Genomic DNA, 26,328 nt, shown 5'->3' with positions numbered 1-26,328 from the left:
ATCCTGGTGTTCTGCATTCCCCTACACCATTCCAACTGCTGTTTCTTTCTATTTATGCTGACTGTTATACCTTTTCTTCATCTTTTAATTCATGTCTCTAATAAGTTCTTGAAGATGATCTTCCCTTTATGTCTTTGAATACTGTCTCTGATTTGTTATTTCTATTTCATCTTTCTAGAATTCCACTTAGCTATAGGTTAGATCTTTCCAATCTGTTCTGTCTCTAAACTTCTTATATTTATTTATCTTCTTTGCATTCTGAGTAATTTCTTCAGCTTTATTTTTCCAGTTCATTATGTTTCTCTTCAGATGTGTCTATTGCTCTGTTTAATCCATCCACTGAGTTTTACAAGTTATCTTTTTACTTTGAAAATTGTCAAATTCACAGAATATTATAAAGATCAGAGAACCATGAATAAATACTGGTATATCTTTCATCTAGATCAGTGGTCCCCAGCCTTTCACCAGGGACTGGTTTTGTGGAAGACAATTTTTCCATGGACGGGGTGTGTGGGAGAATGGTTCAGGTGGTAATGCGAGCAATGGGGAGCAGCAGATGAAGCTTCGCTGGCTCTCCCGCTGCTCACCTCCTGCTGTGCAGCCCTGTTCCTAACAGGTGCTGGTCCTCGGCCCAGTGGTTAGGGACCCCTGATCTAGATGGTTCTCCACCTGTTACCATCTTGCTACTCTGTGTGAGTGTACACATATATGCATATATATATATATCTATATACACACATATATACATATATATGCATATACACATATATACTTATATATGCATATACACACACTTTACTTCCTTTTAGGAAACCATCTGAAAGTAGGTTGCAGCCACCATGCATGTTACTCTTAAAGACTTCAGCATACCTCTCTCAAGAAAAAAGACATTCTATTACACAAACATGATACTATTACCACACATAAGGAAATTCACATGAATCAATAATATTACCCAACATATTGTTCATACTCAAATTTCCCCAATTATCCCCCAGATGTCATTAATATAAGCTCTTTTTTCTAATCTAGGATCCAATCAAGGTTCACACCACTACATTTGGCTGTTATGTCTCTGTAGTTTCTCCAATTCTAGGACACTACCTCACGTCCCTCTGCTGTTCAAGACATTGAAACCTAGGGAGAATATAGGCCGGCTGTTCTGAAGAACATCCCATATTCTGGAATTGTCCAGTGGTTTCCTCATTATTAGACTTGGGTCAAACATCTCCAGCCAGAGTCCCACATGGGTGATACTGCATCTCCCCCTGCCTCCCTCATGAGACACATAGTGTCAGATCCTGGTTACAGTGGGTAGGGCCAGACCTCACCATGTAAAGGCACATTTTCCCTCTGTCATTAATAAATATGTGAGGGGTTCTGTGGGACTGTAAATAGCCTGCCCCCCAACTTGTCACCCACTGGTTTTAGCATTCTTTGATCCTTGCCTGACTCAGTTATTACAATAGGGATTACAAATTGGTAATTTTCTAATTCTACCACTTTTTCTATATTTATTAGCTAGCATACTTCTATAAAAAAGAAATTTTCCTCCCCTTCTCTCTTTTTGGGTCTCTAGATAGACTTGTGGATTTTTTGTGTGTGTTTGTGGTACACAGTCCTCTCACTGTTGTGGCCTCTCCCGTTGCAGAGCACAGGCTCCGGACGCGCAGGCTCAGCAGCCATGGCTCATGGGCCCAGCTGCTCCGCGGCATGTGGGATCTTCCTGGACCGGGGCACGAACCCGTGTCCCCTGCATTGGCAGGCGGACTCTCAACCACTGTGCCACCAGGGAAGCCCAGACTTGTGGATTATTAAAATTCAGTGTTGTAATCCATTACCATCATTAGTCTTTCTGATGTTCAAATTGTTCAAAATTGGGCCAATGGGAACCCTTTCAAGACAACTCCTTTGTCCTTTTGACATGACAGTTTTTGTTACTTTCTTGCTTTCTGGCATAACAAATGTTCCAGGCTGACATTGTACTTTCCCTGTTACAGGTTAGGATTAGTTATTTCTCCAAGAAACCTGGTTCCTTTTAGTGGGGAATGATACTTAGAAACCAAGATCTGGTTATCAGGTCTGCTCATTGCCACTGGGGTGTCCCATTGGTTGTTTTAGTTCAACAATTAGATTTTCTATTTTAAAAAACTCTTATTTGATTGTTTTCATATCAACCTGGTCATTTTTTTATTATCTCTCGTTCCCTCAAATTATATTTTATTATCATGTAGTGGTAGATTTTGTCCAAATAGGATAAAGAAGGAGAAAAGGAGGAGGAAGGGGACACATTCATTTATCAAGTAATACCAAGCAGGTAATACCTTCGCAACTGGCGCGTGGGCTGCCGCAGATCTGCAGAGCTGAGTTTGTAGCACTTTGCTTTGATGTTTATTGGTGGATATTTGTTGATTGCACCTAGGAAGAAAAGAAATCTGTGAGGGGACTCTTATTCACAGCAATTAACATTACAGCAATCTGCTCTGCATGCAAAGTGTCCCTTCACTGTTTTCAACATCCATCAAAGGAAGACACCAGCTAAGGTGGCCATATGAGATGAAAGCAGATTTCTCAGGGTGGTCTCTAAAATTGGGTTTAGAAAATGCATGACTGTCAAATTTATAAGTGGAAAAGTCAACTTACTTTTCAATAAGGTGCCCTTAGCTGCTAAAGTCCATCAAACATTAGAGGAAAAATCACAAGCCCATCCTAACAGTCTGGTCTCTGACATGAACTAATTAGAATAGTTATTTTTTACTTGCTCCTTTGGAATATTAAAATGCAAAGGGAAAAGGATATTTCCTTTATGGTCTCCATATCAATAACAACAACAGTAACCACAGTGCCACCTTGGGTTTAATTCATTATAATTCATTTCATCTGAAGTATATTAATTTTTCATAATATGAAAGCATGCCTCTTCCCACACCATTTAAACATTAAAAAAACATTTTTTGATGAGAAACTTTAAAAAATGCATTATTATTTCCATGAAACAATTTAATTGTGTGTTAAACACAATTAAATCTCTTCCTGATGGTCTCAGGTCATCTAAGTAGCAAGTTGGTCCTGGGCTGTGATCCAGCACTACCTTCTGAGCTGCTATTGTAGACTGGGCTGTGTGTTTCTAGACTGAATGGCCAAGACTGTGATGTTTCCTTTATGTATATCTGATTTTTAATTATCTGTCTTAACTCTAAGGTTGTCCGTCAGTAGTTTTGCATAGAAAATATGTCGATTCTGATGTGAACTGTGTCTGATAGCCAATTCTGTCACAGCAGTGTGGTAAAAAAGAGTCACTTAGAGAGGGAGCTGGACTGGGATGCCTAGGAGGGTGAGGACCACATCTGTTTTGGTCCCTCCTTGATACCCCATACCTCAACAGTGAGTGGCTCAGAGTAGGTACCTAATACACACATGTTAATGTTGAGGGGTGAGTGTGGGTCTGGGGGCCTGCTATTGAATGGAGCATGTAGGATTGAATATGATTATGTTAAAATCTTTTCAACTTTTTGTACTTTCACACTATCGTTTAAAGATTGGAGATTTCTAGATACTTAAAGTTTTAGAAAACTTTAAACCCCAAGTAATTCTTCTTAAAACATCTCTTCCACTTTCCCTGGGTGATGGGGTTCGGTGTCATTTATCTAATCATACAGTTTGACTAGTTACCATGAAACACCATTAAGAATTTTGCTGAGCTGGGGAAGGAAATTCCATCTTAACTTCCTTTCAACTTTCTGCCTCATAAGGAGTGTTTCTTTACAAGTTGCTGAGAGTCTTTCAAGGTGTTCTTTCGTTTCACCCTTACAAATGCCTTGTGATTTCTTTTTTCAGAATGACCCCTGGCCTTCATTTATTTTTTCCCTTTTTTTTTTCCAGCTCCTGTTTTTGGATCCTATTCTAGAACCCATCCACACAAATTTCATTCTGGGAGCAACTGCTCCTATACCAGTGTCTCTCAAACTATAATGTACATATGAATCACATGGGGATCTTGATAAAATGCAGATTCATAACAAAATGTCTGGGGCAGGGCCTGTGATTCTGCATTTTTCAGAAGCTCCCAGGTGATGCTGGGATGTTGGTCCTAGACTCACACCTAGAGTAACAGAGGACCAGAGGACATGACATTAGCCCTGCCGACCATTTCCCAAGGCTCCTCAGATCTCACTGACCCTGACTAGTCAGTGTCTTTGCAGCCTTAACTGGTCTCACCATGAATGTCAGTGACAAGTTTGAGACACAGTCAGAATTTTCCTTAAGCTACACTGGGTGCCCTTTAGCCTGTGTGTTCACTTTCCTTTATCTGTACTCCAAAAGTAAATTCACCACAAAAATGATCAGAAATATGACAGTGCTTTTCTTCAACCTCCAGTCATATCAGGACATAGCTTCTCTTAATCCATCCTGTTGCATTCAAAATGAATTGCATACTTTGAAGGCAAGCTCACTCCAAGAAATACAGCCCACGTTTCTTTTTCATGGGCACCAGTTACACTAATACTGGCATCATAAAAACTCATTAACAAAGCTAAGAAAGTTTTGCAGGGCTGTATCTTTTATTCTGACAGGTAAAATGGTATCTCCTAATACTTCAAACTCTGCCTTTGGAACTTGTAAAAGCAAAGCCAAGGATTGTTGAATTTTTCTCTGGCTCTCTCTTTTGGGGTGTTAACCAGTCAAACTTTCCATCAAAGGGCAGCGTGATAATGTTACATGCCAAGGGTTTCTACTTTGTAGCTAACAGTCCAGGCTGTGACTTCACACCCCCAGACTGTGCTGCTCCATGTAGACTGCGAGCAACTGCTTGTTATGATTGTTTCTCCATAGGAACCAGAAGCATAAAAAAGATGAGCCAGAAAATTCAATGCTTAGAAACCAGAGGCTTCCTCCCTCCACATCCATAATTACATATTTTCCTTGCTGAGCCTGCAGTGCCCTTGAAGACAGAGGTTTCCAAGAATCCATGTCAACTCATCAACCCTTCTTTGGGGAGTACCAAGAATACTCTTAAGGTGCAAGAAAGAACAGATTTTATGACTTACGCCTGACTGAGCTTATAAAGGCCTTCACAAACTTCACACCATATCTGTGGTCAGGCTTATGAATGCGGCCAAGCTGGACCAAGTGGTGATCCAAAGGGTAGCTGGCTAGATCTTCCAGTTCCTGGTCGTTCCAAGAAGGGCCAAGGGAAAACACAAATAAGGCATAACCTTGGCACTTGGCTCTCAAGGATTCTTTCTTTAAGGTTTCCCTATCCAAGTGACTGGTTTCCCCAGCAGATATCACAAAAATGACTTTATTTCTTCTCAGATTGGGTGTACTCAAGAAGACATTGTTCAGAGTCCACTGTAAGGCATGACCAATAAAAGCATCTCCATTGAGCTGCTGAACTGATTCTTCCACGTGCCTCTTCATGAGGCGTTTACTCGTGTAGGTGGTAAGGTTGAATTCACTTCTAACGGGACTCCTCTGAGTGTTGGGTAGGAAGTGGGGGGGAGCATGGCTTAATAGGGCCACCCGGTCTCCAGTGACAGAGGTCTCAGGCTCTGGGGTGATGTCAAAGTGATCTAACAGTGCTCCCAGGAAGCCTCTTATGTCTTCAAATTCTGCACTTCCCATGTGCCGGGAGCCATCCAGAAGGAAAGCAGCGTCCATGTAAGATTGCACAGCTGGTGGTCTGGCTTGGTCGCAAGAAGCATCTGGCTTGCAGACATCTGCAGACCAAAAGTCACTTAGGGTTACTAAACAGAAACAGACAGAAAAGGAAGAGATAGCATCTCAAACATTTCGACATTTGGAAGCTGCATAATCTTTGATGTTAAAGTAGTAACTAAATGATTTTGAGGTCAGCAACAGGAAGATTTCCTAGTACGTGGTTTGCATTTTGATCCCCAAAATACAGATTTTTATACACAGCCTGTCTTGAGTTCCATTCACTAATATTATCTGACTTTTAAAAATTAGGTTGTTTTCAACAGAAGTTTCATCTTGGCTCTGCTTTAAGTTTATAAAGATTGAAGTGGACAATTCATCTCATGATTGTACATGATATACTGTATCATGACATAAAAACTAACGATCTCTCTAACTGACAATATACAGGTTAAACCAATGGCCCCTATCATCCCATGTACACTGCTTTACTATGAAAAGTAATCTGCTTAAAAAGTAAGAGTGAAAAAAGCAATGCATCTTTTATTTCAATTTAAATAAAGGTTTATAACTCTATCTATGTAGAGACATTAAGGACAAAACTACTGCTCATGTCTTATGTTCAAAGTACCTATTAGTTGAAAGCTCAGTATGTGTTTGTTAAATAAACGAATATAAATACTACATGTTAACGGACTTTCATAAAATATGAGGTCATTTTAATAATTATGCATATCTCATTTTAAAAAAGGTATAGTAATAAAAACAGTGCATTAATTTATTGAACCTGACCACAATGAATATTCAGAGGAATAAAATTAACTTTGAAATGAAAGGATCTTAGAGGTCACCTAATCTTCTAATTTTACTGAAGAGCCTGAGGGCGGGAGAATAGAGTTATTTTGCCAGAGGAGACACCAGCATCTCTAGAAGGGTCTGCGTATGAAGTCAGTGTGGTACTGTTTGAGGCAAGGCCACATAGTACAGCAGAGGGAAGACCCCTTGGCCTGAGAGCCAGGATGCCTGGGTTCTGGTCTAGCTGTCCCCAGTAACAAACATGCTGTGCACCCCCATCCAAGCCAAGACTGGGCCTTAATTCTGCACAACTAGGTGCTTGGATTAGATTCACCCAGAGAGCCCTTTCAGGGTTGATATTCTGCAATCCTAGATTTCCAATAACAGTTGATGGTTAAGGATGAGAATTAAAGAGAATTTTCTCTTTAAAAACTAAAGAGAAATGGAAAAACACACGTGTGGACAGCCAGTACTTAGATATGGGCCTGGCCATGAACAAAAGCTGTCAGATGAAAGGTTAATAACCAGAGTGCAGATCCTTAGGGGATGGAGCAGACTTCAGAACTTCAGTCTTACTCATGGACTCAATAAAGATATAAGCTCTGAACAAGTTATGATTCCCTTCTTAAAATTCAATAAAATTTGATGACGCTGTTTAACAGTCAGATGATAGCACAGTCACCTGTGTGCAAGGCAGTTTCTAAAATCAGGGACAGTAGCCTGCCCATTTATTCAATTTTGTGGGGTTTCTTAATTGCAGGAAACAACAGCCAAAATACCTTCCATTATATGCCTCAGAGACAAAATAAGGATTTAAGCCAAGAAATGGAGCCAAAATATATCCCCAGACACACACTGGCAACTTCTGACCATGCATCAGACCAGCACAATGCATCACTGATGTGTCTACGCACAGCTGAGAACTCTAGGGGTATGTATTTGCCCATGGTGTGGTGAGCTCTTCGGGAGGCAGGGGGAGGAAATGATCAGAGGGCAGCAGAGGGGAAGACAGAAGGAAGAGAGGGTTATTAGGAGAAATCCCACTTCTCCCTTGGAGTCGCCACCTCCCTATGAAGTCACTCACATGACCAGAATGAGCATCTCATTGACACACATGCAGAAGGAGAGGAATTAAGCATTTTCTTCAAGGCCAAATACAGAGTTTCAGGGAACAGCATAATAAGATCTGTGTTTCTCATAAGTTGCAGGTGTCTTAACGCCAGCTTTCTCGGGTTTGATCTGGCTGTGAGCAAACTATTTCATCTCATCTGTAAAATGGAGCTAATAACCTTTCAAACATTTTAGGGTGATTATAAGGATCAAATGAAACAATGAGAAGAGTGCTTAGAACACAATAAACCCAATAGCCTAAGCATTAAGTATCATCATCATCACCATCAGTGTTATATAAAGCAATTAGAACAGTGTGTGTCTAATAATGAATGTCTGATAACTGGAAGTTATCACACCCACCAGTAACCTCAGTGGGTCCCACTCTCTTTGTAATTATTAGAACATTCAAATTATTAGAATACTCAAATACAGGTCTGTCTGGTTCTCCAGCTAGACCTATAGATTGTGTATAAAACACAACCACAGACAAACCAGCATTGCACATCTTTCTGGTGCTTAACATTTGGGAGTCTGAGAAAACCTCTTTCTGAATTTCTGCTAATTTCCACTCCCACTGTAAAGCATTTCTTTGGGGTTGTGAACATTTGAGATTTAGAAGACTCATAAATATACAGCATGAAAAAGTTGGCAATGGGACAGGCTAAGTTTTTCTAAAAATGATTCCTGTTTCCTAGAAGCTGCATGAGCTGAGAGGCTCCATCTGTGGATGAGGCTGTGTGGCGAGATGAGGCCGGAGCCCCAGAGAGATCCTCTCAAGGCCACTAGCGTCTCTGCTGCCAGGTTCTAGCCGCTCCTGCCAATGGTGACTCACTGCACTGCTTAACCGGCCTGATCAAGTTATGTTCTCCCTGTGGGTCTCACCGTAGCAGAAAGTGCACCGCTGGAGTCCCTCTAGTGCTGGTGAAGAGTCAATCCTGTGTGGAACCATGATGACTTGGAATCTGCCAGTGTCGTCAATCTGCAAGAAGCAGAAGCAAGAGGAAGAAGAGCTTCATGGGTGGGGCTGCAGGAACCTCCCAGGATGGTCCAGAGAGCTGATATCTGCAGAGGGAAGTGGGGGGCCCTCCCTCTAAGAGGGTCCCAGGGAGGCTGAAGGGCAGAGGGGCTAAGAGCACTCTCTGGGTTTAACCCACGACTTTCTCTTTAGCTGGATGACAAGTGGTTTTGCCTCTCTTTCCACATCTGTGAACAGAATAGTCATACTACTCCCTAAGAGGGCTACTGTGGGCACTAAATGAATTCATAATTGAAAAGCACTTACTGGCACCAGGTAGGTGCCACATGGGTCATCAGAGACAGCAAAGCACTTCCACTCACAGCCCAGTGAGTTCGTTCTTATGTTCATCATTCCCATTTTACAGACGAGGAAACTGAAGCTCAGAGAAAGGTTAAAGGACTGATCAAAAGACACTGGACATGGAAACCATTTAAGGAAAAGGACCAGAGACACCCCTCTTCCCAAGTCCAGACAAGTGTGTGAAATCACAGATGTGCTTTGGAACTGGCTTTGAGTTCCCACCACGAACAAGGCATTGACCCTGGCTTTGAAGTGCAGAGCCAGATTCACGACCAGGCAGCTCTCCTCTGAACAACTTCCCACCCTTTCCAATTTGGCCCTATTATTAGTAACCTCCCCGAGGAATTTGAGGCTGGAGAGAGGCAGACAATATGGAGGCTCCAAATAATGAAGAATAATTAGCTTGTCAGTTAACTGACTCAGAGATCACTGACAGTTGAAAGCGTATTGTGGGTGTGATCCTACCCAATGCCTCAGAGATGTGTCACACAACATTTAGTCTCTCCTGTGAACCCATCTGGCTAACCCCCTCCCCTCCTTCTCAGGGAAGCTTCCTTCCCATACTTGATCCACAGAGGTGCGACTCAGGCAGCTGTGTTGGTGTGGGGTGACCCCATCTCTCAGCAGAGCAGATTGCATCAGGGATGGACACCTGAGCCGATCAGAAACCCAGAACTGGGGTCCTGAGGGCAGTGCGTCTCCCCATCTTAGTGCTGAGCACGGACAGGGCTGCAGGCTGGTCATCTTCTATGTTGTTCACTGAGGAGCAAGGGACATGGGAAGGGGTGGGTGGGGGCTTTCCTGAGAGTTATCTCTGTTTCTTCCCATCTTTTATTCTCCCGTGTATAAGAGATGGAGAAATCAGCACTCCCCTGAATTCCTCCCTGGGAGACCACTGTGTTTGCCTTCCTAAGCCATCTGGGTGGGAGGCGGAGGCTCGGAGGGAATAAGCGGTAACTGAAGCTTTTAGCTAAATTTCTAGGCACAAATGCATAGAGAAAGGAAGGTATGGTGTCTGACAAAGACTGAGAGGGAAGAAACAGAGTGAGAGTGAGCATCGTGTGGTTTAAGAGAAGAGAGGAAAAGAAAATACCCTGTGATGAAATTCCACATATAAGCAAGTTTTAAAAAATGGTACAAATGAACTTATTTACAAAACAGAAGTAGAGTTACAGATGTGGAAAACAAACTTATAATTACCAAGGGGTAGGAGCGATAAACTGGGAGATTGGGATTTACATATACACATCACTGTATATAAAATAGATAACTAATAAGAACCTACTGTCTAGCACAGGGAACTCTACTCAATACTCTGTAATGACCTATATGGGAAGAGAATCTAAAAAAGAGTGGATATATGTATATGTATAACTGATTCACTTTGCTGTACACCTGAAACTAACAACATTGTAAAGCAACTATACTCCAATAAAAATTAATTAAAAAAAGAAAAGACCCTGTGATAGTCGGGTGGCAGAAAAGGGACAGGTGGTGGGGACATAAATGGGGACAATTTGTGAATGGGGACCTGTAAACACAGTCTTGACTCTTGATTCTTGTCCACCAGAAGACACAATTAGCCTGAATTATTAACGGCTTTTAATAGGTGTCTGGGCAATATTTCCAGTGAATCATGCCATTGCTTCATCTGGACTGTGATGAGGGACCAGGAAACCAAATCCAGAGAGCATGGATCAGTCCATCTGATAGGGGCAAAGTAATTTCTTATTGCCAACTATCAGGGTCTGGGAAAAAAAAGTCACAGAAGGCTTGGGCTAGAAGAAATTTTAGAAGCCAATCCCACCATTTCATAGATGAGGAAAGTTAGCCCAGAGTGGGGAGGAATACAAATGCCTCCAGTTTAAACTTTGCCTCCTGCACTGTTGGTGGGAATGTAAATTGATACAGCCACTATGGAGAACAGTATGAAGGTTCCTTAAAAAACTAAAAATAGAACTACCATATGACACAGCAATCCCACTACTGGGCATATACCCTGAGAAAACCATAATTCAAAGAGTCATGTACCACAATGTTCATTGCAGCTCTATTTACAATAGCTAGGACATGGAAACAACCTAAGTGTCCATCGACAGATGAATGGATAAAGAAGATGTGGCGCATATATACAATGGAATATTACTCAGCCATAAAAAGAAAGGAAATTGAGTTATTTGTAGTGAGGTGGATGGACCTGGAGTCTCTGTCAGAGTGAAGTAAATCAGAAAGAGAAAAACAAATACCGTATGCTAACACATATATATGGAATAAAAAAAAATGGTACTAATGAACCGAGTGGTAGGGCAGGAATAAAGGCACAGATGTAGAGAATGGACTTGAGGACACAAGGGTTGGAAGGGGAAGCTTGGGTGAAGTGAGAGTAGCATCGACATATATACACTACCAAATGTAAAACAGATAGATTGTGGGAAGCAGCAACACAGCACAGGGAGATCAGCTCCATGCTTTGCGATGACCTAGAGGGATGGGAAAGGAGGGTGGGAGGGAGATGCAAGAGGGAGGAGATATGGGGATATATGTACACATATAGCTGATTCACTTTGTTGTAAACAGAAACTAACACAGTACTGTGAAGCAATTATACTCCAATAAAGGTGTATTAAAAAACAAAACAAAACAAAACAAAAACTTTGCTCTCCCCACATAAGACCTACCTTCCACCCTCTGCCTGAGCTACTTTGACTATAGTTTTGTATCAGGGGATTCTAACTTGATTTGGAACAGTGTTCTCACCATGTCACCCAGAGATTGCTGCCCTTTGTTCACTAGTTGGTGTTCTGTGTGTCTACCATGTGGCAACTTCCATCCTTCTGGCAGTGGCACTAGTTGATAACTTAGGCTTCCCATTTAACCATGTATCAACATGTTGGTGTCAACCTAAAGCCATACTTTCCACTCATTGATTCTAGTGTGTCTTTTTTTTTTTCTTTTTTTTTACTGGGAGAGACCTCAGGGAGTCTGTGCTTTCCACTCCCCTTCCCCCAAGTAATTTCCTAATCAATAAAGTTCGGCAGATGTGGTCTTAGAGATCACTCATCCTACCACACGTCATTGGAGCAACTGTAATTAGCATATCACAGAAAAATTCCCCAAGATGAATGTGAGTTGGGGATTTAAAATAAAAGGGTCCTATGGGTCACTTTTCTTATTGCTCACTTTCTTGTGGATTCAAAGATGCACCGGCTTGGATGATCCACAGATGGGTAAAATGAGCCTTCAGTACATCATTCTGGATGATATCCTGCTCTTTGCTTTCTCAACATCATGGGGCTCCATGAATTGGTGCATTCGGAAAAGATACCATTAACACTCTTTAGACAATTCTCTATTAACAAAGGAAATCCATATAAAAATAAAAGGGCAGGGTGCTCAGAGTGCTAAAGTTTCCCATTAACCCTCTCTCCCCCCAATTTCAGCTCTGTTTCATCACTAGAATAATCTGTAATGTCAACTATTACACCTAATGTTTCTCTCACCTGCAAAGCTAAACAGCAGAGTAAAGGGAAGAAAATAAGGCTAGCTATAAAGGACACATTTCTTATATATATATATTAGAAAGGGAGACCCAGCCCACATTAGAATTCTTCACGGGCAGCAAATAAAATTTCACCAGAATTAAGAGGTAATTGCCCAACAAATTTAAAGGAAAAACCCTACGGACAAAACAAAGCTGAGATTGAGGTTTTTCCAATCAAAAATGGTCTTCTATTCCAGAAGGATGAACAGCTCATCACTTGGCTTCAGACCATCATGAAAAATTTCCAAGATGGTGATCACACAACACGTTTGCTCAGAAACATAGGGAAATGAGCCCACATTTTCAGAGCAGCTGCTTCTGAGACCTGCCACATGTGTCTACACAGGTTCCAAATTTCAGTTGGATTCTACTGAACTCTCAGATGAATCAAGATATAGAAAAGTCACAATGGTTATGAAACGAACAAGGGGTTTTGTGATATGGCCTCCAAATAAAAATTTATTGTGTCATTAAAACTTTGAGCTCTGTTCTTAAAGTACTAATAAATGACAGTTTAAGAGCAAGCGAAGAGATGGATAGAAGAAAGAAACAGAAGGGAAATGGAGAAGTAATAACATCATCTCTCTTCTGCAATGTCAGGTATTGGGTTCTCATCAATTTGTTTTGAGCCCTTCTAGACAACCCTGCATAGCTCCATCCTCTAATAGGTGAGGTCTTTTGGTTTTCTACTTACTCTTTTGTCCTCAGAGCCTAGGATGGCACCTGGTATATATGAGCTGCTCACTCAACATCTGTTGGATGAATGAACCTTGGGACCAAGTCTGACTTCTGTCTGCAACTCTAACTCTTTTTCTACCCAAGGGATATTGGGGCCAATACTGCTCCAATCTGTGAGGGTCATTGTCAAGAATCTGAACATTCATTGGTGCTCTTTTGAGATCAATTCCTTCAAGAAAGGAACAAGGAGTCTCTAGGTGATGTGGGTAGAATCTCTAAGTGGGACTGTTAACACTCCAAAGTTTAAAAGAAAAATTCTACAAAATATATTTTCTAAAGTTATATGCTATGCATATACCTTTGAGAGGGTAGGTGGAATTGCATCTGTTTAAATTTGTATCGCAAGTACCATCAATCATTTGTGTCAGGATATTAAGCTGTCTCCTATTTTGTGACTAAATAAAGCCAAGGAACAATGGTTGTTCCCAATAAACAGAGGGAATTAGGAGGACTCTGTGTGTAACCAAATCCACTTACAGAATCTTTGAGCCACTGCCTCTCAAAGCAGCTTCATTAGCATAGGCGGGCCCCAGTCTTCTAATTTATGTGCATTTTCTTTTCTGAGCCTCATAGATCAGGCTGCTCATTTGCATAATTCTGAGTTAGTTTCAATGATGCTAATAGCAGTTTCAGCTTCTTTACAACCCAGACTTTAATACATTTAAACAGATTTTAGTTCACCATCAAGAAACTGATAACAATAATAATTAAAGCAAGAGCTACCATTCTTGAGTGTTTGCTATGTCCTAGGCACTGGTGCATGGAGTTACATCATTTCTTCTTCACACCAATGCTAGGAAACAAGCACCACTTTCTGCATTCTACAGAGGAGTACTATATTTCAATTCTGGTCTGCTTAGTTTAGCACTTTCACAGAAAATTAGGGAGCTGGAGAGGGTCTCAAAAAAGCCACTTAATCCTAGTTCTCCAGGAAAGACAGAAGTCACCCTTGCCAGGTGAGTAACCGCCCCTACAAAAGGCCTTCAGAGAAAGGTGGTGTCTTGACCACCTACATTTAGCCATCTGGCCCATGGCAACGTTAAGTCAATCTTGCCTTCAGAAAGCTCTTACTCAAATCTAAACTGGAGTTTCCACTGCTATGATTCCCAGTTTCTCTAATAAGAGATTTTGCTAACTTGGAGTTGGCTGGCTAGTTTTCTCCAGTAATAATCCTGCACACACCTGAAGGCAGTGACTCGGTCACTTCTCACTTTCCTTTCTCTACATGAATTAATTTTTAAACGCTTGTCCTTCTGGTTCAGGTTGCATTTTCCAATACCCTTTGCAGATGCATGGGGTCTCTCCTCATGGCTTCCCCATGAATGGAGAACAAAGCAGCATGTTTGGTGGTCACAGATGACGAGGACACTCTGCCAGGTCCAGCAGGTGTTTTGTAAGGAACCCCTGCCACTGAGGCTCTACTGAAAGAGTGTTTTAAAGGTTGCCGTGATCCTAGGTGGTTTATTTAGAAATGCTACACAGTAAGATTTTTTTAAAATTAATTAATTAATTATTGGTTGCGTTGGGTCTTTGTTGCTGTGTGTGGTCTTTCTCTAGTTGCAGCGAGCAGGGGCTACTCTTTGCTGCAGTGCATGGTCTTCTCATTGCTGTGGCTTGTCTTTGTTGTGGAGCATGGGCTCTAGAGTGCAGGCTTCAGTAGCTGTGGCGCACGTGCTTAGTTGCTCCGTGGCATGTGGGATCTTCCGGGAGCAGGGCTCGAACTCATGTCCCCTGTGTTGGCAGTTGGATTCTTAACCACTATGCCACCCAGGATGTCCCCACAGTAAGATTTTAATCTTCAACCTAAGAAGCTATAACTGGAATGGCTTTTCCTTTATAAAGTATGTATATTTACATGATTGGTGAAGTTATAAAATCAGTCCTTTGGTTTCCATTCCATGACCACATCAGTGACATCCACGAATATTTACTGGCTACCCAGATTTAGTATCTTTAGATCTGGAGCCAACTCAGAGAGTCCCTTGGAGAAGCGTTAGAATAGAGGTCTGGATTCAAGCCCTGACATTGCCACTTGTCAGCTATGTGAACCTGGGCACAGGGTCCACCCCTCCAGACTCAGTGTTCTTACCCGTACAATGGGAATAACAATGCTTCCCATCTCATACACACTGCTTGTGGGAACTAAACAGGATGATGCCCATCAAGGGCTTGGCATGTTCCTGGTACATAGTAATAAACACTTAGTACAGCTCCATGCTTTCTTATAAATACCCCTGAATACAGGCAAAAAAGAGAGAGAAGAGTTATGAGGCAGCTTGCCTTTCTTACCACAAGCGAGCGCTCGATGGCGGGCACCTGGCCGAAGGCGATCACCACCGGGATGATGTCCAGGGCGCTGAACTCCAGGCCGGCCGTCGTGATGGTCTGGGCATCCGCAGATGGGCCACCACTGAAGAACGTGGCGATTCTTCTGGTGTGAGCCCCTGGGAGCATCCGCTTGAAGACATTCCTGGAGACAAACCTCATGGCCTTGCCAATGTCCCTGCTGGACGTGGACTGCTCGTAAGGAAGGGCCTTGATCTCTCTGAGGAGTCTGTCCTTCCTGTAGGCGTCGGAGAAGCGGATGAGGAGCCTGGTGTGGGAATCGTAGGTGAGCACGGCCACACGCGCGCCCGCAGGGCAGTGGTTCTCCCGGACCCGGAGACCGCTCAACAGGGAGGTCATCATCTCCTTCATCCATGTGAACTCTGGCTCCGTGACGCCCCGGGACTGGTCCAGCGCGAACACCAGCTCCGTGGGATGCACAGGGCACTGCGGGGCTCCTAAAAGGCCAGAACATGTGCCTTACCACAAGAACACTTGCTTAAAAATGAAAAAAAGATATGCACATAGAAGGCGAAGTAATTTAGATGTTAAATATTAAAATATGGAAACACAATCATTAAATATAAATAACTTAAATAGTAAAACAAACACTTAAATCTTTAATAATTAAAATGGTATTCTAAAAACTGACTTTGATCTTTTAAATAAAGCAAAAGATGAACTCATTTATGAAACAGAAACAGACTCATAGACATAGGAAACAAACTTACGGTTACCAAAGGGGATAGGGGTGGAGATATATTAGGAGTTTGGGATTAGCAGATACATGATATTATATATAGAATAGATAAACAAGGTCCTACTGTATAGCACAGGGGACTATATTCAATATCCTGTAATAAACCATAATGGAAAAGAATCTGAAAAAGAGTATGTGGGTGTGTGTGTGTTAATTTCTGCTGTACACCAGAAACTAACACAACATTGTAAATCAACTATACTTCAATTTAAAAAATACAAGAAAAGTCTATAATTCAATTTGAGCTTTAATGAAATTTGTAAGTTCATTACTAAAACTCCTAAATAATAAAGAGCTCATGGACATGCCCTTTTACCTACAGAGATTGGATGGATGGTATCATGTTTGTTCCTGAAACTTTGTTAAACAAACTAAAACATACATTCTTTACTTAATAAGGAAATTTAACAGGGGTTAAAAAGGGATGGATGTGAAAGCTCTGTTGATAATTTCAGACAGATTGGGATTTACCCTCTCTGTGCCTCAGTTTGCTCATCTGTAAAATGACAGTCCTAACCGCACCCACTGCCTAGGCCTGTGCTGGGGATTAAGTGAATCAACACAGGTAAAGAAAGCACTTAGGACCACAGTGCCTGGTACACAGCAGGTGCTCAACTAATTTTCACCATTACTGTTATTATTACAGACTTACTCATTGTGAAAAAGAACAGCTATATTTCTTAAAAGAATGAGGAAACCTTCAACTGATAAATTTTTATTTAACAGTTAGAAATGAAAGTTTAACCAATAAATATGCCTTATTACTTAGAGAAACTCTGAATTAGGATGGTTAAACACGAATGTAAGTGTTAAGATTTATTCATTGATCCCAATTCATTCATTCTAATCGCAGTATCCTGCACTTATCACAGTCGGAGATTTATATATGTCTAATTATCTGATTAATGCTTGCCTCTCCCACTACTTTATGAAGTGTGGAGACAGGGATGATCTCTCTCTTGAATGCCAGATTCTTAGTCCCTGCCATATAGCTGGGATCTCATAAATGTTGAGTGAAAAAGAACCAAACAAAGGACAGTTCTTTGCAATAGGTACAGGAAAAACAGAACTTTCTGGATAGGTGAGATGCCTGGTGTTGAGATACATTCTGGTAAGAGGAAATCTGGCTGATGTGCTCCCCTTGGAGGGTGCTGTCTCCTCTCATTCAGAGGCCAGCAACTCAGCTCTTTCCAGGCGAGCTCAGGACTCAGACCCACCGGGACTGGCTAGGTTGGCCAGGCTGGCCCAGGAGGGGTCCCCCTCTCAGCTGGGCTTCATCACCTTAGTGCTAGATTATCATCTCCTCTGGTCCTAGACTCTGTGACCTTCACAGGCAAAAGGACCAGTAAGAATAAATGTTCAAACCCAATCAAACTGTGTATCTCAGTGGAGACAGGACAGGATTTATTAGCCTCTGAGTCTAATTTAGTGGGCTGAGCAGATATTAAAAAAATCAAGGTCACGTCAATTTTACAATAAAAAATGGGTAAAATTATGACCAAACATGACAGTGGTCTGCTTGCTCTTTGTCTGGGCTGCTATTTCATATGGGAACAACAGCAGTGATAACAACAGTGCAGCTTCAGCTGTAATTTAGAGGTAAAGGGAAAAAAAAGATATAAACACTGGCTGTTATCAAGTTTTCTGGAAAAAAACACCTACGGGCTAACTCAGCTTGTTGCCAGGACCCCGAGGATCTTGAGGAAGGCTGGGCTGGACTGTGGAGGCACCGAGGAGGCCACCCTCAGACGTGGACCCCCACATGGAGACCCAACTTACTGCCCGGAGCAGGTGACAATGAGTAATGAGGAAGGCAAACACAACACCCGCCACGTGACTACCACCCAGCAGTGGCGGCCCATCCAGGCCGCCGCCATATTTGCCTGGAATAGCTCCACGTGGCCCCCTCCCCCCAACACTAGCCCTCTGGCTTTTATGCTTCTCATCCCTACAATCCACTCTCCCACAATGGCCCAAATAAGCTTTAAAAAATTGTTCATCAGTTTACGTTTATACCTTCAATACTTTTAATAAGCTCTTTAATACCCTTCCATTCCAATCTGAATAAAATCTGGCCTCCTGATTATAACCTACAAAACTCAGTGCAATCTGGTCCCATTTCCTTCTCCATTTTTGCACATGCCATGACCCCTCCTCACCGTGTCTCAGTCACACTGGGCTTCCGTCAGCAGCTAGAAAACACCTTTGTGTTTTGTATCATGGCCTTTGCACTTGCAGGATTCCCTGCCTGGATCTTGCAAAGCTGGCTTCTTTTTATTCTTCATCCAAACTTCAATGTCATTGTCTCAAAGAGGAGCCCTCCATTCAAAGGCATTTCTCCCCTCCCCTAGTGTCATTTTGTGACAGGACCTTCCATTATTTATCTCTTTCACAGCAACTAAAATATTCTGTAATTCTTTCCTTTGTTTACTTACTACCTGGATCCCTCCATTAAGATGGAAGCTTCTGAAGACAGGAATTATGTCCATCTTATTCAGCCCTCTGTCCCCAGTGTCTGGGACAGAGACTGGAACATAACAGGCTTCCAAAACACATTTGTTGAATGAGTGAACAAGCAATCAGAAGGCATGGATTGATGGATTTATACAAAAGGTATAAGGGTATAAAAGTATAAGAGGGTGATGATGGGTTTATACAGAAACATCATGTAATAAGCTTTTGTAATATTCCTGAAAGATGGCCCAGAAAGATATTAAGCCAACTTGGTAATTAACATCAGCCAAGTGCTCCACAGATTTTAGCACTATGTGAGCAGCACATGCAGCTTATTTGCTATCTGATCATCCCTACCTTTGTTCCACACACTTCTGCCCTTTGCATCTTAATCCCTAACCACAAGACTACAGAGACAGGATAACAAATGGAGAGAGAAAATGGAGGGAGGGAGAAATGTTTTTGAAATTACAAAAAAATCTCTTGGTAAGGTAAATGGCAATGTTAGTCATTAAAATATAAATAATTTAAAAAATCGAACCACTTCGTTGGCAAAGAGCTATGAGACTCAGTTTAAACTCAAGTGATTTATTGGAGGCAGAGATGTGCTACCAGTATGAGGCAGCAAAGAAGTCCAGATAAAATTTTTATCATATGGCAGGCAACACATTGTTCTAACTCATCTTTCCAGATGTACCACATTTTGGAGCTTGATTATAATATGCTATAAATAAAGATTACTCACCATGTCTGCCAGCTGGGGGAGAAGAACAAAGGAGGTTGGGTTATTATTTGGTAGGGTAACAGTGTTCTGTATTGTGTAAGAAATCAAGGCAGCCAAGGCTCCGCCTTGTGAGCTTTTTGTAGATGACTCAAAAACCAAGGCAACAAATAGGGTTTGGAGAAATGCAGACAGATCCAACATGTTGGTAAAAGCACAGGTCCTTCCGTAGGGAACGGGATGGGAGAAGTAGGAGGGTCATAAATCAGCGGCGTATAGCCAGCTGTCAGAGGGAAAGGATTTCTGCCTGGGAGGGAACATTATGTTGCAGAGAGGTGCACTGAATTTGGAAAGTTAAAAGGTCCTAACCACTCTTTACTCTAGATTTTCCCCATGTAGATATCTATAGCTATCAACTACATATATGTATACATATATGTGTACATATATGTAATGTGTGTGTGTGTGTGTATATATATATATATATATATATATATATATATATATATATACATCAGAGACGGATTTAGTCATAAGTAAATGAAGCTTAAACTTTAGGACCGTACTGTCCAATATGAAAGCCACTAGCCTCATGTGACTATTTACATTTGAATCAATTAAAATTAAATGAGGGACTTCCCTGGTGGTCCAGTGGTTAAGAATCTGTCCTGCAATGCAGGGGACGCCAGTTCGATCACTGTTTGCGGAACTAAGATCCCACATGCTGCGGGGCAACTAAGCTTGTGCACCGCAACTACTGAGCCTGTGAGCCACAACTAGAGAGCCTGTGTGCTGCAACTACAGAGCCCACATGCTCTGGAGCCTGTGAGCTACAACTAGAGAGAAGCCCGTGCATAGCAACGAGAGATCCTGCATCCTGCTACTAAGACACGATGCATCCAAAAAAAAAAAAAAAACTAAAAAAAAAGAAATAAATTCAGCTTCTCAGTTACACTAACCATCTATCAAGACTCAAAGTCCCATGTGGCTAGTGGCTACATATTTAATAGTGCAGTGGATACTTCCATCATTGCAGAGAGTTCTGGACAGCACTGCTCTCGACCTCTCACCCACGAGGCCCCTTGCAAGGCCTTGAGAATGGCCTTAGCCACGTGTTCACATGATCATGTGATTTTATAATATAAGTCAGTGGTTGTGATTTCCTTTCTTGTCCTAAAGGACACTTTTGAAGTAGCTTTGTACCTACTTTTGGATTTATGATTTTGTATTGAACATCTCAAATTTTAAAAGATCAGGCTTCATCATACTTGGATTTATCCTTGAGTCATCGTAGTTCACACGGCTCCCATGTCAGAAGCCCACTCTGCTAATCCAGCCCCAGAGCAACCAGTCTTCATGACCCAATGCATAGATTTTGATTCCCACATACGGATGGCTCCGTTCTGCTACAAAAAGGCAGAGTTAAGATCAGCACTGCATTCAAAGCTTTGAAAAGTCTGTGTCTTTGAGACTGATGCTCTCTACAGAAATGGGCTCTAATTTGTCTATCTTCTCCCTTCAAATACACTTTCATTTTAGAAAATTGAGATATTTCCAAAAAGCCTGGAGGGAACTGTGACATTCTTTTGAGTCCTAGTGTTTATCTGGGAAGTTGTTACGCATTTGTAGGTGAACATTAAATAGCCGACTCTCTCCTCATCTTGTCCGTGGCGTTCTTTTGATGCTGCTAACACGTATTTTGATAGAAGATGCTGCTATAAGGGTCTCAAAGCAAATTCAAAAGAGCATTTGCCAAATCAAAACGCCTTTTTGCTTTTAAAATTTTGAGAGTAAAGAAAATACAGGCAGAATGAGTAATTTTAAAAGCAAATAAGTCTAACTCAAGGTAGTCAAGCACACCTTCTCAGGGAAGGAGTAACAAATGATAAACAGAAGTCAGGGCTCCCACCCACTAGGACACCCCTTTGGCATGGCTGGCTCTTTTACACCAGCTGAATTCAACACTTAGTTATTGTCAGGGGTTAATCATTTTAAAAACTTTAATGTGACTCCCCACTGATTGATTTCACCATCAGGGGAGTTCTGACCTTGTGTCTCCATTTCCCCCTGATTAAAAGCACCAGATATAGCCTGACTTAGTGCTTGGAAGCATTTCAATAGACATGCTGGCCGCCAGAGAGGGAGTCAATAGTCACCAGTGTATGCTGCCTCAAAATATACACAGTGACATCTCTAATTTTAAGAAATTGGCTGGTAAATTGTCTCAGTTTTGAGTGCAGAATTTGCTGCTTTTCCTCTATGAATGCTGACACCCCGGGTGATCATTCTAAGTGGGGTACTTACGACTGTGGTCCTGCACATGCTGGATGAGCTCACATGTCTGCTCAAAAATAAAACAGAAGGAATTAACCAACAGACTTCCAGGTCCTAGAGCTGAGAAATAAATGTCACAGGGCGCTCAGGCTCCTTTGGAGTTAGCAGGTACGTACGGAGAAGGAAGGCAATCCTTTGGCCCCTTTCACACCCTAGAGAAACAAAAAGAGTGTGATTTCAGGGCTTTGGCCACACACATCAGGAACCAGAATGTGCATCAACATTACTCTAAGAAAAAAATAACTTCTTAAGGTTTTTATTCTAAGTTCAAGGGAGAAAAGAATTCATGTAGGATACTCATCACCTAATTAACAATAACATTCTAAGGGGAAGAAACTGTAAGCAGCGAGTGTCCAATGGCCACTTTCCCCTAGCTGCATCTCTGGATGATAAAGGTTGTCCAGAAGCTAAGGATGGAGCTGACAATGAGACACTGGCAGGGAGACTCTGGAGCTGGTCCTCAGCCTAGAACTAAATAAGCCTGAACCATCCCCTGTGCCTGCCCCTCCTTAAGGCAGAGGTATAGAGTTCCCCAATGCTTGGCCTTGGCCACTGGGCAGCCGCTGAGCAGAACCTAAATCTATTCCCGCCACTGGTTGGATGACAAAAGGACCAGACTCAAACTGAACTTCTGGAAAGGTAATCCCCATTGTCTTCCCAAAATGAATAGATATATCTCTGGGTTGGGGATAGAAAGAACAAAGTGGAATTGGTTTGAATTTCATGTGTTCAGTCTCATCTTTGGAACAGGAAGAGTCTGGCTGCTCTCACACAGAGACAGGGAAAAATGCGATGGCGCCCCTCCCAAACTTCCAAAGAAAATAAGTTCCATGTGAATGCAGCATCAGTAACTTATTAATTTCCTCTCACTTTCTTTCATTCACTGATAACTTACTGACTGTGAGAAAAGGGTAAGGATTGGCCAGATAAATAAAATTCACAGATCATTGAGAAATCTCATTCTAGATGAAACGAGAAATCTCTTTTCATTTCCTCCTTCAATTCCCCCCACCACCCAAGAAATGGCAACTGATATTTAATCGGCATTTTATTCCCTCTTCTCTCTGAGCACATTAAAGGTGGAAAAATAGTGAAAATCGTTGCCAAACTGCAAAGACTGAAAGCACACACATTTGGATAATGAAGACTTCAGACACTGACTTTTTATTTGGAAAAGGAGCTGATGTGATTTATGGGTTTTCAATTTACCTTGCGTCCAGGAGGTCCCAGCTCCCCAGGGGATCCCGGCTCTCCTGGAAGCCCAGCAGACACCTCAAAGCAGAATTTATTTACTTTAGAATTATACATACATGTTTGTGGGTGTGGCTGTTTTACATTTCAAAAGCAATACACTTTCATTTTAGAAAATTGAGAGATTTCCAAAAGGCACACAGAAGGAAAAAATCCTCAGCAACCTCTTCTCCCCCAAATAATCCTTGTTGACATTTTGGTGTCTTTTCCTCTGGTCTTTTATTTGTTTATCCTTTTTTTTATTAATCTATACATATTTTAATATATTTTTATACTTTTTCCTGTTGCCTTTTAAACTAAATATATACCTTGGGGCATTTTCATGTTACTAAATATTCTTTCACAAAAATCACCTTTCATGGCTGCCATAGTATTCGATTACATGGATATACCATAATTTATTTAATCAGTCCATTATGGTTGGCATTTAAGTTTGCTGTTGTTGTAATAAGCATGCCACTATAAAGTCATATGCGCAATTCTGATTATTTCCTTAGGGAACATTGTTAGAACTAGAATTGCTGGGTCAAGGGAGAAATTTTTATCTAAATAAATTTTTATCTCAACTTATCTAAATTTAGTAGGTGACTAAACTGAAAAACAAACACATGAACAAAACCCCAGAAAAATAAAAATTTAAGTATAAAAACCTTTGAAGTAACTACAACAAAAAAATATTTAGCCGTTGGCTGGAAATATTTGTAGTAAAATGGGGAATAACAGCAGTAAATAAAAAGAACATTTGTTGACTATTTACTTTATTCATGTGCATTCAACAGTATAATTTATCATAAAGAAAGCTAGAATTTAGTTTAAGAATTAGGAAAAATTCCTTTGCTCATTCACAATGTCATGTTTTTTATAAGAATAAAAAACAAAGTTGTCTAAAATCAACTTAATTTGTAAAAGCATTGCCTATGGAACAGAAAATAATTATTGATGTCCTTTAGGTCTTCCAATGATATTTACAGCATGCTGGGTTGAGTAAAAATACAAAACAAAACAACAACCTTACTGATCATATTTTATTTAGAAGATATAGATTAACCTCCAGGGCAAAAAAAAAAGCAGATTGAACATTGGCATTTACTTTTGCTCCCTCCAGTGTCTTACTAAAATAATAGTAAGCAGATTTTATTAAAAGGCAAAAATATGACAAGCATGGGGAGAATGAGAAAGGAGACAACAGCCATCAAACTTCGGAGGCTGGAAAGCAGAAGTACCAGTGTTAAATGACTTAGAGCTGAAAAAGCTGAAGCCTAGGCCAGCAGCAGGGAAAGCCAAGAATCTGTGTGTTTTATAACACACTCTCAGAAGGTACCTCCAGAAGTGGAGGTAAAGGAGAGAGGGAGAGGCTTAATAAGGCAGATTGGTTGAAGATCATTTTAGGAATCCCCAAGCCTCCTCCCCATTCTCTACCATTGGGTGAATGTCTCTTCTTCCTCCTCAGTGACAGAGGTAAAACCGAGGAGTCTGCACTAGGAAACCCCAGGCAGAGCTGAGGGCCAGTGGTACCATCCAGAAAATAGGGTGATCAAATGAAGGTGTGGAATAGATGTGAGACCCCTAGAAAGCTGGGGTTCCCAGAAAGCTGGCAGCCAGAACTTCACCCTCAGGCAGGAGGTTGAAAGAATCTTCTCAGGGGAATCTGACTAGATTTGAGAAGAAAGACCCAAAGATGCTGATATTAGACGTTTGCTAAGTAACAGCTCAGATCACTCTGTGACACTTGTAGTTGACGAGCCCCACCCATCTCCTCGGGGTTTCCAATCGGAATTTTTGTCCTCAACTCTTCAATACAGAGAGTTAGCCCATTCCCTGGAAACATGAGAACTAGAGAGCAGGACAGATAAAAACACACGTCAGGGAACAGACTATGTTGGGCAAAGAAGACTCCAAAAATACTAATTTATATCCTCAGGGAGATGAGATGTTTCAACCATAAAACAAGAGCAGGATAGTATAAAAAAGCAAAAAAAATGAGTGCTTGAAAATTAAACTATGAGAGAAGCATTGTAAGATAAAGTCAAAGAAATCTTCCAGAAAGTAGAGCAAAAAGACAACTTTCAGAGAAATCGGAGCTAAGTGGCAGAGGGATTGCCAGGTTTTCCTAACAAACCTTGTGAAATTAGTTGACTCTCTAAACCAGTAGTCCTTAACTGGGGCGGGGGGGGGGCGGATTTTGTGTCCCTCAACCCTGACTCCTGTGGGGACATTTGGTAATGTCTGGAGACATTGATGGCTGTCATAATGGTGGGGTAAATGTGGATGATGCTGACTCTAGTGGGTAGAGGCCAGGGATGCTGCTAAACATCCTGCAATGCACAGAGCAGCCCCACAGCAATTATCCAGCAGTGCTGTGGCTGAGGAACCCTGCCTTGAAGTATGTGCATGTGTGTCAAGTTGATAAAAAGTATAAATAAATACAAACATACCTCTATACCCAAAATAAGATAGGTTCAAAATCATGGCAAAATTTTTAAAACATCCTTCAGTTGGGGGAAAAAGGTGAAGATTTAGAAAACTGAAACTAGGAATGTAATCATTCCAAGAGAACTAAAGAGACACTCAAAGCTTTATCACTAAAACCTTCCAGTGGGAACTTCTGGTCTTTCAAAGGGAAAACCTGGAAGTTTTCAGTGTCCAAACTTCAAATTCAAAAATACAGAGATGTAGAGAAAGCAGCATGGCAGGTGAAATAAGCAAGTTAAGAAACAGTGATGAAGGGCTTCCCTGGTGGCGTAGTGGTTAAGAATCCACCTGCCAATGCAGGGGACACGGGTTCAAGCCCTGGTCCAGGATGATCCCACATGCTGTGGAGCAACTAAGCCTGTGTGCCACAACTACTGAGCCTGCAGCCTAGAGCTCGCGAGCCACAACTACTGAGCCTGTGTGCCACAACTACTGAGCCTGCATGCCTAGAGACCGTGCTCTGCAACAAGAGAAGCCACTGCATTGAGAAGCATGCACACCGCAATGAAGAGTAGCTCCCACTCGCCGCAACTAGAGAAAGCCCGCACGCAGCAACAAAGACCCAATGCAGCCAAAAATAAATAAAAATAAAAAGTAAATTTATATTAAAAAAAAAACAGTGATGAATTGTCCAATGTGGGAAAAAAATTCAAGTAACCAAAGGCCAAGAGAAAAAGATGATATATTTATTCCCCATTAGTTTATTGCTTTTTAAAAATGATTAACGTGCCATTGGGCAGCAAGGGAACCCAAGAAACTGCTGACCATGTTTGCATGCCTCCAATGTTCAAGGGTAAACTACCTCATTAACAAGTAGAGGGAAACGATCCAGAGATTTGGATTAATTT

The 26,328-nt window shown here is 41.5% G+C and overlaps 1 protein-coding gene across 1 annotated transcript in view; it reads right to left on the bottom strand.

The window, feature by feature from the left end:
* The window catches only part of COL6A6 (collagen type VI alpha 6 chain), a 110,346-nt gene that overhangs the window by 12,115 nt on the left and 71,903 nt on the right, over nucleotides 1–26,328 (bottom strand). Inside the window, exons 28-35 of the mRNA XM_065876694.1 lie at nucleotides 22,967–23,029; nucleotides 21,874–21,909; nucleotides 21,728–21,764; nucleotides 19,448–19,459; nucleotides 15,453–15,946; nucleotides 8,449–8,545; nucleotides 5,049–5,720; nucleotides 2,325–2,418 (exon numbers count right to left, since the gene is read on the bottom strand). Of these exons, the coding sequence (XP_065732766.1) occupies nucleotides 2,325–2,418; nucleotides 5,049–5,720; nucleotides 8,449–8,545; nucleotides 15,453–15,946; nucleotides 19,448–19,459; nucleotides 21,728–21,764; nucleotides 21,874–21,909; nucleotides 22,967–23,029 (1,505 nt within the window). The remainder of the gene's footprint in view (nucleotides 1–2,324; nucleotides 2,419–5,048; nucleotides 5,721–8,448; nucleotides 8,546–15,452; nucleotides 15,947–19,447; nucleotides 19,460–21,727; nucleotides 21,765–21,873; nucleotides 21,910–22,966; nucleotides 23,030–26,328) is intronic.

This window comes from Phocoena phocoena, chromosome 4, assembly GCF_963924675.1.
Source record: "Phocoena phocoena chromosome 4, mPhoPho1.1, whole genome shotgun sequence".
NCBI classification, from domain to species: domain Eukaryota; kingdom Metazoa; phylum Chordata; class Mammalia; order Artiodactyla; family Phocoenidae; genus Phocoena; species Phocoena phocoena.
The sequence above is the reverse complement of the archived record's forward strand: the minus strand, read 5'-3'. Positions and strand labels throughout refer to the sequence as shown.